Genomic DNA, 15606 nt, shown 5'->3' with positions numbered 1-15606 from the left:
CCTTTGTGAGTCCACGTCACCAGTGGCACCTGCAGGGGCGGATTTGGAAGTTCTGGGGCCCTAAGCAATGTTTTTTTCCCGGGGGCCCTGATCAAATGGATTCTTTTGTATAGCAAAATGCAATATTCAGGGTTCATATACCTTTTACAAGGTAAAATTCAAGAACTTTTAAGGCCCATTTTCCAAAAATTCAATTCAGGCATATTCAATATATTGCAAAACTATTCTCCATACTTCACAGTGACTATGCTACTTAGAAACAAAATACTTCTAAGTAAGTAAACAGCAGGAATTATGGATTTATTGGTGTCAGTTTCACATAATTTAAATACTAATGTCCCTCATCCCATGGTTACCCTATTCATTTAATTAAGCAGTTACTGTATGTCAAATTTGGGGGTGAGTTGAGAGCACTTATACATATACTCAAAATTATTGATGTGATTTTTTTCACACTGCATGAGATAGTATTATGTTTATGTAAACACAATCAGAATTGTGTTTGGTAAAAGCAGAAGGAGATTAAATTGAAGCAAAATAAGTTTAATGATTCTAAATGAATTACCTATCTGTAGAGTATCCAACTTGATTGGGTCAGTAATGAAACAAGAAAAAAAAAACCTTGAATCTTTTTTTTTTTTTTTTTTTTTTTACTGAAAATGTCCCCCGGGGATCGCCTCGTTCCACAACAGCGTTGACGCCGGTCTTTTTTTAAGCTGGTGTTGCTTATTCTTCCAAACAAATCGAACAAATAAATCATTAATAAGTGTACATGTAGAGTCAGGAACATGAAGGGATAAAGCAGGGTAAACAAATTTAGAGCTGCCTTCAGCTTTTGTCAAAAGAGCCCTCCGTAATATAAAAAGCCAATTATTAAAAATCTTTTTAGCTTTAGTTAACCTAGGAGAAACGTTTAAATCCCCTCTATCTGAAGCATTTTTCCAAATAGTGATACAAAGATACTTAAAATTTTTTCATAGACAGGTATATTAAGTATTGAAGTTTCATGGCAATCATAAAGGCATAATTTCACATTTTGACAAGTTTAACTTCAAACCAGATGCCTCAGAAAACATTTATTAATGATACAGCTGAGGGAATCTGTTTATCCTTTAGAAAGAGAACAGTATCGTCAGCTGATTGAGAATTTTTATTTGTTTATTAAAAATAGGATATAACATGAATATCTGGACAATTCAGTATGTTGAATGAGAGTAATTTCACTACAATTAGAAACCGTGATGGGGAAATTGAACAGCCTTGATGTATCCCCCTGTTGATCGTAAATCTTTTGGAAGTGTTAAGGTACATAATAACAGAGCTATTAATGTCTCTATGAAACATTTCTATAATAGGAATAAATTTTTTTCCAAAACCGAATGGCCTTAGAGCATTTAAAATCAATTTGTATTTAACAGTATCAAAGGCTTTATAGAAATAATAATAAAAAAAAAATAGTTAATGCCTCAGATTTTATACAGTCACAGTAATCTAAAATAACCAGTATCAATCTAATATTGCAATTTATATGCCTATTCGTCATGAACCCCGTCTGACATTCGTTTATGATTTCATTTAAGCCGTTTTTTAAACGATTGGAATATATTGGAATATATAAGAGGTAAGATCTTGTAATCTATATTTAATAAAGCTATGGGATGCCAATTATTTAATAATAAAGTATCTTTGTTTGGTTTGAGGAGTAATGTTTTAATTCCTTGCTTCATAGAAGATGACATTTCTCCATTTTCTATGCATTCCACAAACCTTTTAAATAAAGGTTTTTTAAGGATGACACCCCCCCCCCCCCAGGCCTCATACTATCCATATATTCCAAACATTTGTCCTCTTACATAGTTATTTATTTTAATGGAATCATTAGTAAGCATATCATTTATTTTAAGGGAAGAGATAAGTTGTTGTTTATGATTACATTTTTCCATTCCAAAAAAGTGACTAGTAATTATTTCCCCTTCTTCTATCCACTTAGTCCTACAAAAGCTCTTTTTGCCATATTAATATCAGTGTGATCTATTTCAGATTGTACCTGTCACTTTTGTAATTTTCTCTCCATCTGAAAGTTTTTATTTTTCTAATAGATAATGCAATTGTTCCATAATCATTTTTTCCTGATAGAGTTTTTTTATGTTTTATTGATCTGAACAGCACAATCCCTAACTTTAAACTTAAACCTCCCATCTCTGGTTATGATTCATTTGTTTATGGCCAAATAGTTGATAAGCAATCAATTTAACACAATTTTTAAAAATAAATTAGTTTTCTAATAAAGAATTTAATATTAAATTTAATTTCCAATAGCCACGCAAATTGCACTTTATTTTTTTTATGGCCTGTCAGATTCAGAAGTATCATCTGATGATCAGAAACAGGAGCATAACAATAGGAACATTCTGTAACAAACTGCACACAACCTAGACTAATAAGCAATAGGTCAAATCTGGATTGAACAGTTCTGGATGAATTACTCCAAGAGTAATATTTTTTTGTTTGGTTTAAAAGTCTCCAAATATCAATTAGGGATAACTGATCACATATAAGCAAAGTAGGTTTAAATTTATTTAGTTTAGCTGTTTTTATAGTATTTTATTGCATTATACATGTTCTCTACTGTAAGAAAGCAAGAGAGACCAACATTTTGATTCAAAAAGAATTTATTGTAATTCTATACATTCTCTGACTTTGTCCTGATTCGCAATGAGGATTTATCTCCTCCTCCGTAATTTTTTTGGGATGGGGAATGGGAGTGGGGGTGTGGGCGAAGGCGTCGTCGCTGCGGTCGCGCGCGTTGGGGCGAGGGAGCGGGCGTCATCCTCGCTCTAAGTTTCGATTATAACAGCTCAACTCTGTAAGTGGGAGCTATGTATATAACCTAATTTTGGGAGCTTGATCCACGTCCTTACTCCTCCCGCGCTCCTCCCGTCACTTCCTCTCTACCTCCGTGTCTCGCACCCACCTCCTCCCAATCTTTTGAACATCTTACTCAGCCTTTTCCAGAAACTTCTCTTCTTTGTGCTCTTATCATTCTCATCCTTAATGGTCTCCATCTTCTTCTGTCTCTCTGGCGGACCTCTCAGTATTTCATTTTCCTGCTTCAGCTCCTGCTCCAGTTCCTCCAACGTCGGCATTTTAAATTCCTGCTCCAGCTCCTCCGCCTTCTGCCTTGCATATTCCCGCTTCAGCTCCTGCTCCAGCTCCTCCAACTTCTGCATTGCATATTCCTGCTCCTCTTCCTCCAACGTCGGCATTTTAAATTCCTTCTCCAGCTCCTCCGCCTTCTGCCTTGCATATTCCTGCTTCAGCTCCTGCTCCAGCTCCTCCAACTTCTGCATTGCATATTCCTGCTCCTCTTCCTCCAACGTCGGCATTTTAAATTCCTTCTCCAACTCCTCCGCCTTCTGCCTTGCATATTCCTGCTTCAGCTCCTGCTCCAGCTCCTCCAACTTCTGCATTGCATATTCCTGCTCCTCTTCCTCCAACGTCGGCATTTTATATTCCTGCTCAAGCTCCTCCCATGTCTGCATTTCATTTTCCTGCTCCTCCACCTTCTGCATTTTATATTCCTGCTCCAGCCCCATCTGCTTCGTCCTATCCCTACACTGGTCAGTTTCTTCCTGAGTTTTGGAGCGGAGCTCATCCAATATCTTCCTCATGGTCTCTACCTCCACCCGTTCTTTCATCAGCTTCTCTCTGGTCATCTCTAGCTCTTTATCCTTATACGCCAGCTCATCCTTCAGCTTCCGTCTGTCCTCCCTGAGTTTCTGGATGCACTCATTTGCCTCGGCCCACGTGCACTGGACTTCTGCTTCCATTCTCACAATATAGTTTGTCAACTGTTTCATCCCAATGTCCCTACTCTCCACCTTTCTGCGTTCCTCTTTAAGCTCTTCCTGCAGCTTCTGCTTTTGGTCCCTGAGCCTCTGGATGCATTCCTTTTGCATGAGCTTTTTTTGTGTTTCTGCTAGCTGCTCCTCCACCCTTTCAACAGCTTCAATCATCTGTTCCTTCCAAAAAGCCGTTTCTGTTCCACAGTGTCTCCTCTCCTTCAGTCTGTACATCCTCCCAGGTTCAAGCAGATGCTCCCCGTAACTTGTGCGAACCTGAACCCTCTCACACCTTCTCTGGTGCTCTCGCCCTTGCTGAGAGATCATCTCCTTGATGTACTGTATATCTGTTGATATGTTTCTTAAACCATACTGCACCATTCTGAACATGTTCAGTTCTGGTAGCAAATAATTAACTCCTGTAGAGTAAGCCATGAGTGAACCTTCTCTGCTGAACTGCTCTGCTGAACCGCTGAAGTGAAGTGATGGAACTTTGCTCTGCAGCCTGTATTTATGCTCTCCAGTGAGTGACGTCATAACTTTTAGAATTCTAGCCTGATTCCGCTGTGTAAGAATATGGAGCCGTACTCTTACAGCTGTTACCATGGCAACACATGCAACAACTCTGAACACCAGCAATATGAACGAATGAGCCACTTTAACCAGATATTTAAACACTTGTAAACATGTATTTAGGGAACGTACTGTCTATGCCTCCCTTTGATATAATGACGACAGCACAACTGTTCTTAATACACTGATTAGGGGTTTATTCCTAAACGTGAAAACTGTAATACAAAAAATGATACAACAATAAGATAAACAAAATTACAACTTTGCATATAAACTACCATGAACAGCATGAAATTGCATATTAAGTTTCATTTATGTATTTTAGCAGATTCTAGAAACAGTAGCACCAATACACTCATTAATCTTTCTTAAAACAATAATACAAAAAAGAGTAACACAAACCTCATTGGCTGCATAAATAACTCAGGGAGGGGTATGGCTTCCTTTACAGTGTCCCTTACCATGTGAACACACCTTTAAACACTTAAATTTAACTTAGGAAAAGACATGAAAATGCCCATTCTGCTACCTGTCCGTGCATATAACAGGTCCCACCAGGAAACCTTTGTGGACATGTAGTTCCGCCTCAGCTCTTAAAGTAGAAATAAAATACACTGCCCAGGTATGCAGTTACACTCCCACCAAATTTATGATTTCTAACTCTAAATTACTCAGGATGAAGAAAAATAACAATAAAGTTTTGACTTCTCCAGACAGTTTTGACTTCTCCAATAATGGTCACAAGGTTGCATCTAGATAGAGATAGAGTGTGAAGAAAGAGAAAGAAAAGATAGGAGAAGGTGGGAAGACTAGAGTCTTCAGTTTGCTTCCAGAAGTGTCACTGTTTTATGGATGGGCCTCTCTAGGTGGACAGGTTTGGAGATACGCTTTCCCTTCTCATCAAGGCTGGAGTCACTAATAAGCAACTTCAATCTTCTCACTCTTCCATCCTTTCCAGGGTATACTTCGATGACCTTTGCCATCTTCCACTGGTTACGTGCTGTGTTATCATCCTGCAACAGAACAACATCATTGACCCTTGCATCTCTGCGGTCTTTTGTCCACTTCTGTCTGTATTGGAGATTCAGAAGGTACTCCTTCTTCCATCGCCTCCAGAAGAGGTTGGCCAAGAACTGAACACGACGCCATCTCTTGCGGAGGTAGAGATCTTCCTTAACGAACCTTCCAGGAGGTGGAGCGAGAATCGTTGACTTCATTGTCAAGATGTGGTTTGGGGTAAGGGGCTCTGGGCTGGATGCATCATTAAGGCAATCAGTAGTCAAAGGTCTGCTATTGACAACTGCCATGACTTCATACAGGAATGTTCGTAAAGACGAGCAGTCAAGTTGTCTGGCTGACTGTTCCATGATTGATGTTAAGACGCTCCTGATGGTGCGAATTTGTCTTTCCCAGACTCCACCCATATGACTTGAGGCTGGGGTATTCATAATGAACTCACATCCAATTTCCTTGAGCTCTTCCTGATCCATTTCTTTCAGTGCTTCAGCAAGCTCTCGTCTAGCGCCGATGAAGTTTGTGCCTTGATCACATCTTATCTGGCGTACCATTCCACGAATAGCGATGAATGAACGCAGAGCGTTGATGAATGCATCTGTGGTCAGATTGTCTAGCATCTCGATGTGCACTGCTCTGGAACACATACAGGTAAGTAACAGCCCATAACGCTTTAGCTCCTTTCTTCCTTCCTTAATATAGAATGGTCCAAAACAATCCATCCCAGAATAGGTGAATGGAGGGGTGGTTTGCATCCTGTCCTCTGGGAGGTCTGCCATCCTTTGCTGTTCTGGGCTTCTTCGGAACTTCCTGCATGTTGTGCAGTTGTAGACATGTGATGATACTGCCTTGCTGCAGCCAAGCATCCATATGCCACTGGATCGGAGTGCATTCAAGGTCATTCCTCGTCCCTGATGGAGCACTTTCTCATGATAATGCTTGACGAGCAATGCTGATACATAACTGTCCTTTGGAAGGACTGCTGGATGTTTAATATGTGGATGTAAAGCGGCATGGGTTAAACGGCCTCCCACTCTAAGAATACCTTGTTCATCAATAAACGGACTCAACCTGTATAGCCTGTTGCCTTTGACTTGTGTCTCTTTATGTCTCAGGAGATACTGTATCTCCTTTGAAAAGGTTGCTTCTTGAACCATCTTAATTATGAACAGCTCTGCTTCTCTCCTTTCTTCAAGACTGGTGGCTTTACAGGACCTTGCCTGGAGACCCTTGACTTCTTTTATATGGCGCTTGAGTCTGGCGATAGCTTTTACCATTCTGGACCAGTCGGAGAACTTGTGCAGGTGTTCTAACAATGATCTTGTTTCCTTTGCCTGAACATTGTGGACCTGGACCTTCTTGAGTTCAGGATCACCACTTGAGATTTCTTCCATTTTTACTTGTGTACTTGGTAGTTCCTTCTGCCACAGAAACCTTGGGCCAGTGAACCAGTCAGAGGATACAAGCTGCTCCACTGCAAGACCTCTTGAGGCGTGGTCTGCTGGATTTTCTTCAGAAGCCACAAACCTCCATTGAGAGAATTTTGTGCTTTGCCTGATACGTTCCACACGATTTGCTACAAACACGTGAAATCTTCTGGCTTCATTATTGATGTATCCAAGGACAACCATAGAATCAGTCCAGAAGAATTCTTGTTGACACTCTATGTCCAGCTCTTTCTTGAGCATGTCACTGATGCGGACGGCTACTACTGCTGCTGACAGCTCAAGCCTTGGTATGGTTGTGACTTTGGTAGGGGCAACTCTTGCCTTACCCATAACCAAGGAGCAGTGAACCTCACCTGATTCATTGACTACTCTGAGGTATGAGCACGCACCGTAGCCTGACACACTGGCATCAGAGAAATGGTGAAGCTCATAGTGCTGTGCCTTGAAGCTTGATGGAATGTAGCATCTTGGGATCTTAACATTAACCAGATGTTGTAGATCTTGGAGCCATCGTTCCCACTGAGGTTGCAGGTCATCGGGTAAAGCATCATCCCAGCTGAGCTTGTCCCGACACATCTGCTGTAAGATCTACTTTCCAACTAGGATGAAGGGTGCCACGAATCCAAGAGGATCATATATTGAAGCAACTGTGGACATGACTCCTCTTCGGGTAAATGGACTCTCCTTGATGACTACTCTGAACTGGAACTCATCAAAAGCCACGCACCACTGCACACCGAGGGCTCTTTCCATCTGCAGTTCACCCAGTGCCATGTCCCTTTCTGTAGCAGCTTCAGCACATTCTTCTTTAGGAATGGTGGCAAGGACTTCTTTACTGTTAGAGATGAACTTGTGCAATCGAAGTTTGCCTGTACTGCAAAGCTCTCTTGCTTCTTTTACTAGCTGGATTGCTTGACCTGTGGATGATACACTTGACAAGCCGTCATCAACATAGAAGTTCCGCTGTATGAACTTGATGGTGTCTTCACTGAAACGTCCTTGACCTTCAGCTGCAATGTGCTTAAGTCCATAGTTGGCACAGCCAGGTGATGAAGCTGCACCGAAAAGATGGACCTTCATTCGATATGTGGAAGGTTGTTCTTCAAATTTTCCGTTCTCCCACCAAAGGAATCGAAGGTAATCTTGGTCTTCTGTCTTCACGTGGAACTGGTGGAACATGCGCTCTATATCACACATGATTGCGACCTGGCCTTTTCGAAAGCGAAGTAGAACTCCCACCAAGGTGTTTGTCAGCTCTGGACCGGTCAGAAGATGGTCATTCAAAGACGTCCCTTGGAACTTGGCGGAGCAATCAAAGACGACACGAATTCTCCCAGGCTTACGTGGATGATAAACCCCATGATGAGGGATGTACCATGCTGGAGTTTTATGCATGTCTTCCTTTGGGACTCTTTCCGCATCACCACGGGTTATAGTCTCATCCATGAAGCTCTTGTAGTCCTTATTGTATTGTTCATCTCTTCTCAGCTTTCTTTCCAGGCACTTGAGACGGTGGAAGGCACACACCTTGTTATCAGGTAAGTTGGGTCTATCCTTCTTGAATGGCAGTGGCATTTCATAATGACCATCACGCTTAAGTTTGATACCCTCTTTCAATGTTGATAAGAATCTGCGATCTTCTTGAGAGATGTAGCTAACTTCAGAAGCTCTTTCAGCAAAGTCAGATTCCAACACCTTGATGACATCTACAGGTAAGATGACTTCTTTGATCTGTGTTCTACAGACATAATGCACTTCACTTGTAAGGTCTGAAGAAGACTGCACACTTGGCATCACCTGCTTCACTATGACTTGATGGCTTATTCCAATTGCATCTCCATAGTTGAGGCATGGATTACCATAGCCAACAACACTCCATCCCAAGTCTGTCCTCTGTGCGAAGGGTTGATTTTCTTCACCAGGCACCACTTGTCTTGGTATTAGGGCTTGAGGACAATTATAGCCAATTAGCAGGCCAACATCACAGCTTTGTTTAGGAGCTATCTCATCTGCAATGTGTTCAAGATGAGACCATACCTTTGCTGTCTCTGGGGTGGGGATATGGTTTCTGTTTGCAGGTATAAATTCTCTTGAGTAGGTCACTGGAAGTGGAATTGTCTTATCTGAGTAAAACCCTCTAACTTGTAAACCAGTCAGTTTCTGGCAGGACACAACAGTGTTTCTTGAAGCCAGTGTGGACAGCCTTAGCTGTACTGGTTCACTCTTTGTGTTGAGTGCCCTTGCCGTCTCTTCAAGGATAAAAGATGTGTCACTCTGAGTATCGAGGAGTGCATACACAAGAACTTCACAATTTGGCTCAGTGGTGGTGGAGACCCACACTGGAATTATTGTGGATGTGTGTGTATCTCTGCCATTCTGGGTGACTCTATGAGATGTTGCTTCACGTGATTTGCTTGGTGCTAGACCTTGTGGTTGAACTGAATTCTCTTCTTTGAACTTGTCATGGTCCTTACTTATATCAGTCCTTGCCTGCACTCTTTCTTCCTTTGTGCGATTATCATGGAGGCAAGTTGGATGTCTTTTCTCACATGCATTGCAGATACTCCTGTGTCTACAGTCCTTGGAGCGATGGCCCAACTTCAGACAGCCGAAACACAAACTCTTTTCTTGAACGAACTTGACTCGTTCTGTGATTGTCTTCTTTACAAACTTACGACACTCAGGCAGACTGTGTCCTACCCTCTCACAGAAGAAACAGCTTGTGAAGCTGGCTTTCTCCTCTGAGCCTGTTACTAAGGCCTTTGCTCCAGGACTTCTGTTCTTTAAAACCTTGCTCCATTCTCCTTCGCTTGACTTCAGTGCATGAAGAGAAGTAATTGGATTGCAGGCAATTTTGGCTTCACGTGTGAGGAACTTGACAAACTGGCTAAAACTTGGGAACCTCTGACTTTCTTCCTCCACTTCCATGACCTTCCTATTCCATCTTGATGTCAACCAATCTGGAAGTTTAGCAAGTATTTTTTGGTTCTCATTACAGTCATTAAGCACTTCAAGACCTCGGATTTGAGGCATTGCGGACTCACAGCTGCGAAGGAAGTCTACGAAGTCTTGAAGTTCTTGACTGCCCTTTGCACTTATCTTGGGCCATGCATCAATCTTATCTCTGAAGGCTTTGGCAATGAGGAACGGACTGCCATATCGCTCCTCTAGGATGCACCATGCTGCAAGGTAGGCGGACTCAGTGCCTAGTAAAAAGTAGCTCTCTATGGCCTTTTTTGCGCATCCACCCACATACCTGCGTAAATAATATATCTTTTCTTCAGCTGGTATGCTCTTCCTGTCAATGAGGGTCTGAAAAGAAACCTTCCAGTCATTGAATCTCAGTGGGTCACCGGTGAACATGGTAGGTTCGGGTACAGGCATGCGACTGGCACTGATGGATTCAGTGAGTGCTCTGATAAGAGCTGCTGTATTATCTTCAGCTGGATGTGTTACAACTTGTGATGGAGAATGGTGCTGCTGTGGTCTTGTTTCCTGCTTGACTTGCTCTTTAACATTCACAGGAACAGGTTGATGGAGCAGCTCATTTATTTCATCATCTGAGCATTGACTGTATCTAGATGTTCGTCGTGAGCATTCGCTCTGTTCATATACTTGCTGACGTGCCTTTGCAGCCTTTAGTTTCTTAATTGTGTCCAGACGTTCCAGTTCTCTGCGCTTGGATTGTAATACTCTTTGTCTCTCTGCATTTTCAGCCTCCTGTTTAGCCTTTAGCTGAGCAGCTTCAGCTTCCAACCTCTGCAGTTCCTCAATATGAAGTTCTTGCTCTAGCAGTACTTGTAGGGTGGCTTCATTGGCAGCAACTTCGGCAGCTGCACTCTTTCTGCTGGCAGAAGTTAAACGGGAGTGAGTGGAGGCCTTAGTGCTAGTGCTACGAGAGCTGGAACTTGTCTTGCTTGACTTTGTCTCTTCACGACCTTTTTCTTCATCCCATTGGCCATTGGTTTTGTCTAGAATATCCATTGCCTGCTTAACAATCCTCTGTGTCACGGTTTCACAGGTATCCACTCTACGACGCATGTCATGGTCAGGAACGCTGATGCGTCTCAACTCTTCATAAACAGCATTTAGGTTCCTTAAAGCATCATTCACTTTAGTGACATGCTCATTCAGAAGGTCGGTTGAGCAATGTCCACATAGAATTTGGTTGGCATTCTTTATGATCTCCTTCCACTTCGTATAGCACACACTGAACTGACGTGTATGTTTTCTTACTTGCTCATCGTGCAGTTCTTGACCCTTCTCCGTCAGCTTACGGACTCTTTGGTCTCTTTGTGGCTCTTGCAGAGCAACGAAGTCACAATCACATTCACCCTCAGTCACAGGTAAATACATGTCTGCAGAAGGCTGTAGCTCCTCTTTGTTACTTGCTTGTAGATTCATGTCCGTACGACTCTGCAGCATATACGCATCTGCCCACACTACTTCACTCTAATATCTTGTTTCTCAACTGTAGACCACTACTCTCTGGTGCCACCTTCTGGAGCAGTTGAGTTTTCACTATGCCTCCCTTTGATATAATGACGACAGCACAACTGTTCTTAATACACTGATTAGGGGTTTATTCCTAAACGTGAAAACTGTAATACAAAAAATGATACAACAATAAGATAAACAAAATTACAACTTTGCATATAAACTACCATGAACAGCATGAAATTGCATATTAAGTTTCATTTATGTATTTTAGCAGATTCTAGAAACAGTAGCACCAATACACTCATTAATCTTTCTTAAAACAATAATACAAAAAAGAGTAACACAAACCTCATTGGCTGCATAAATAACTCAGGGAGGGGTATGGCTTCCTTTACAGTGTCCCTTACCATGTGAACACACCTTTAAACACTTAAATTTAACTTAGGAAAAGACATGAAAATGCCCATTCTGCTACCTGTCCGTGCATATAACAGGTCCCACCAGGAAACCTTTGTGGACATGTAGTTCCGCCTCAGCTCTTAAAGTAGAAATAAAATACACTGCCCAGGTATGCAGTTACACTGTCTACTGATAAATACTTCAATACAAAGTCTATGGCTGTGACCAAAATGGCTCCCTACTCCCTCATTAGTGTTTCGCTATGTAGGGAGATACTAATAAGTTCACTAATTATTCTAATTGTTCACTAATAAGTTCACTTATCATGCGCCAGCACCGGTCGCATAAACACACACAGGTGAGAGAGGGGTTGAGCCGTGTTTAAAACTCCATCAACACACTGAACTGAGCTCTGAATTAAAGTTAGAGAAGCTCTGAGCTGATCATGACGTTATTTATCTGTTTGTTATATTTACGCTGTTTAAAATATGATCCTCACATTACTGAACTACATGAAGGAAACCTTAAAAATAGCAGCGTACACCGGCTTGCACTGTTGCCAGATTGGGTGGTTTCATGCCAAATGTCGAGTTGTATCTGAAATTGTCTGGAGGAAACGCTGTGGTTTGACAGGTGAACAAAACTACCAAGTGTAAAGAGTTTGGAAATTTAACTCGGCGGTGTTATAGTTAAATATCTAACCCTGCAGAGACAGAGCTTTTAGTGCTGCTGATGGAAATTTGAAGATGTGTTTATGTTCGTTATTATATGTGAGTATCTTTCTTTCATTGCTTGTAAGGTTGTTTTTATCTACTGTTTTTACGTTTTTGTTTCGTGTGTCCACTGATACAAGGCACAACACACAAAATATGCAGATAAACTCATTTAAATATAATTTTTGTAATCAGTGATATTTAAGATATTTATGATATTTTAGTTAAGATCATGTTGGAATAAACCCTGTAATATTGTTAATATGACGAACATCAGCTGTTTGGGTGGTTTTCTCAGTCATTTTGTGGATTTAAAACACGTTTTACCCTGTGAATTGGTTTTATCTGAATCCCACTGTATTAATCTGGCAACCCTGGTGGCTCGCTGTCCGCTCCGTTTCTTCAGCTGTCTGTTGCTTAGTAGCGAGACATGCAATGCATTTTGGGACACAAGTTATTTATATTGGTAATATGTATATAGGTTATAGGTTTGTGTGTGACAGAGATGTCATGTTTTTATTTTGCTACATTCAAATAAAAGTGAGCATTCTGATCTTTTTTTTTTTATAAAAAAGTATTATACAGTTTTTGTGAGAGGAGGCTTTAAATTTAAAATTTCAGACATTAGTGTACAGATTTCCATTGCAGGGATTCTTAGCAGTATTCTGAGGCCTTCAAAGTATTAATATCGATATCGAAATTATATCGTATCGACCGAAATTAAGGAATATATCGTGATATAAATTTTGGCCATATCGTCCAGCACTAGTTAGTCATAGTTATACCCTGAAGCACTTAAGGCATACTATTATTTATTTGAATGCCTGAATCTCACTTTTTGTCCAGTTTTGTACCTATTTGGCAATACACCTTCTTAAGCGTCCAAAACTGCCAATGCTGGTCCAGAAGAAAGTAAACGTGAAGAAACGATGGGAGATGACGAAAATAAATAGTTGTGATGATTTTAATTTGATTTTAATTTGATTCGATATTTTTCTGTGTTTGAGGAAATAAATTAGTATTTCAGTCAATTAATTAGTCAAAGTATTTCCCATTAGACACCACTGCCACCAAACCCTTCACCAGTCTGCTGACATACTCAGCATTCACACCATGGCTTGGAGAACACACAAGAGTTCACAACACCATTTCCAAGACAGATTTTTAAAAGTCTCTTGGAAAAGGACCACGCTTCTGTGTGAAAGGGAATGTTCAACGTTGGTGCCATCTTAAGTGTTTTGGAAGCAAAAATGGAATTACTGCAATCAGCTGCCGGCGCCCAGAGGAAGCAAAATGGACTATTCTCCCTCCGGATGGGTAGATGGCGCTCTTTCCCCATTGCATTTAAAAAGGTGCCGTCGGGTGGAGTGAAGACAGATGGGAGATGCTAGAAAAATTAATAATTGCATCTGGATTTTGTGATGGTAAACTTCTGAGTTATTTTTCTACTTTTAAAGTGTTTTATGTGGAAATAAATCAGTTAGTATTTCAGTTAACTTTTTTGTCAAAATATTTTCTCTTAGACCAGGGGTGTCCAAACTATGGCCCGCGAGGTATTTTAGAAATAGAATGAAAGTTGGCCAGCTGTTAAGCAGGTTTTTATAATGTGAGATTCAAAGTTTGAACGCTAGGTGTCAGAAACGGGCCAAAGACTAAAAGCGGAGAGGGTGTGCATTTCTAGAGCAGAAAAACGGGCCAAAGAGTCTAAAAGCGAAGAGGGTACGCATTTTTAGTGCAGAAAAACGGGCCAAAGAGTCTAAAAGTTGCAGTAATTAAGGAGTTTAATATTAAGAGACATCATGAAATTAAACATCAATTTGAAAAATCTTAGTTTACACAACGCTGTCAAAGATAAAGTTAGTAAGTCAAGTAAAATGGTGTGTAAATGAAATAATCAGGAAAAAGTATTATTTAAAGTGGTATATTTCATTATTTGTTTTATTACAGAGTCTGTGGCCCGAGACTTCAAATATATTTCTCCTTCTGGCCCCCAACAAAAAAGGTTTGGACACCCCTGGTCACAGTAATCTAAAAGGTTCAGTATCAATCTAATATTGCAAATTATATGCCTATTGGTCATGAACCCCATCTGTCACTCGTTTATAATTTCATTTAGGCATTTGTTTTTAATTGATTGGAATATACAAGAGATAAGATATTGTAATCTATATTTAATAAAGCTATGGGACACCAATTATCTAATAATAAAGGATCTTTGTTCGGTTTGAGGAGTAAAATGTTATAATTCTTTGCTTCATAGAAGCTGACATTTTTCAATTTTCTATGCATTCCACAAACATTTGAAAAAGGTTGCCTCCCCTCCAAAAAAAAAAAAAAACCCATAAAATTCTACAGAAAGGCCATCTGTGCCTGGAGACTTCTTTTTCATAGACCTAACGGCTGCTGTAATCTCGTTTCTTTCAAGCTCTTCCTCACATGCTTGTTTGAACTGAATTGAAGTAGATGTTACAGACCTAATACTATCCATATATTACAAACATTTGTCCTCTTATAGTTATTTATTTTAATGGAATCATTAGTAAGCATGTTTTTGATCACATTTTTCCATTCCAAAAAAGTGACTAAGTGGATAGAGGAAGAGGAAAAAAATACTAGTCATTGAACGCACAAAAGCTCTTTTTGCCATATTAATATAAGTCTGATCTATTTCAGATTGTAACTTTGTCCGAGTAATTTTCTCTTCATCTGAAAGTTTTTATTTTTCTAATAGATGATGCAATTGTTCCATAATTAGAGGGTTTTTTATGTTTTATTGATCTGAACAGCACAATTCCTAACTTTAAACTTAAACTTCCCATCTCTGGTTATGATTCATTTGTTTATTATAAAAACATTATAAAAACCTGCGGGCCAACTTTCATTCTATTTCTAAAATACCTCGCGGGCCATAGTTTGGACACCCCTGGTCTAAGAGAAAATATTTTGACAAAAAAGTTAACTGAAATACTAACTGATTTATTTCCACATAAAACACTTTAAAAGTAGAAAAATAACTCAGAAGTTTACCATCACAAAATCCAGATGCAATTATTAATTTTTCTAGCATCTCCCATCTGTCTTCACTCCACCCGACGGCACCTTTTTAAATGCAATGGGGAAAGAGCGCCATCTACCCATCCGGAGGGAGAATAGTCCATTTTGCTTCCTCTCGGCGCC

General features: G+C 40.3%; 1 protein-coding gene and 1 pseudogene across 1 annotated transcript; both read right to left on the bottom strand.

Annotated features, from left to right (window-relative positions):
* Positions 1-2654: 2654 nt before the first annotated feature.
* LOC125799509 (trichohyalin-like) lies at positions 2655-4344 on the bottom strand. Its single transcript, XM_049476382.1, has one exon. It carries the CDS (start codon positions 4275-4277, stop codon positions 2952-2954), a length of 1326 nt encoding a protein of 441 aa, XP_049332339.1. The 5' UTR covers positions 4278-4344; the 3' UTR covers positions 2655-2951.
* A 783-nt stretch (positions 4345-5127) lies between these two features.
* On the bottom strand, positions 5128-8850 carry LOC125799502 (uncharacterized; annotated as a pseudogene).
* Positions 8851-15606: the final 6756 nt, after the last annotated feature.

The sequence above is a fragment of the Astyanax mexicanus genome, chromosome 3 (genome assembly GCF_023375975.1).
Source record: "Astyanax mexicanus isolate ESR-SI-001 chromosome 3, AstMex3_surface, whole genome shotgun sequence".
In the NCBI taxonomy this organism is placed as follows: Eukaryota; Metazoa; Chordata; class Actinopteri; order Characiformes; family Acestrorhamphidae; genus Astyanax; species Astyanax mexicanus.
The sequence above is the reverse complement of the archived record's forward strand: the minus strand, read 5'-3'. Positions and strand labels throughout refer to the sequence as shown.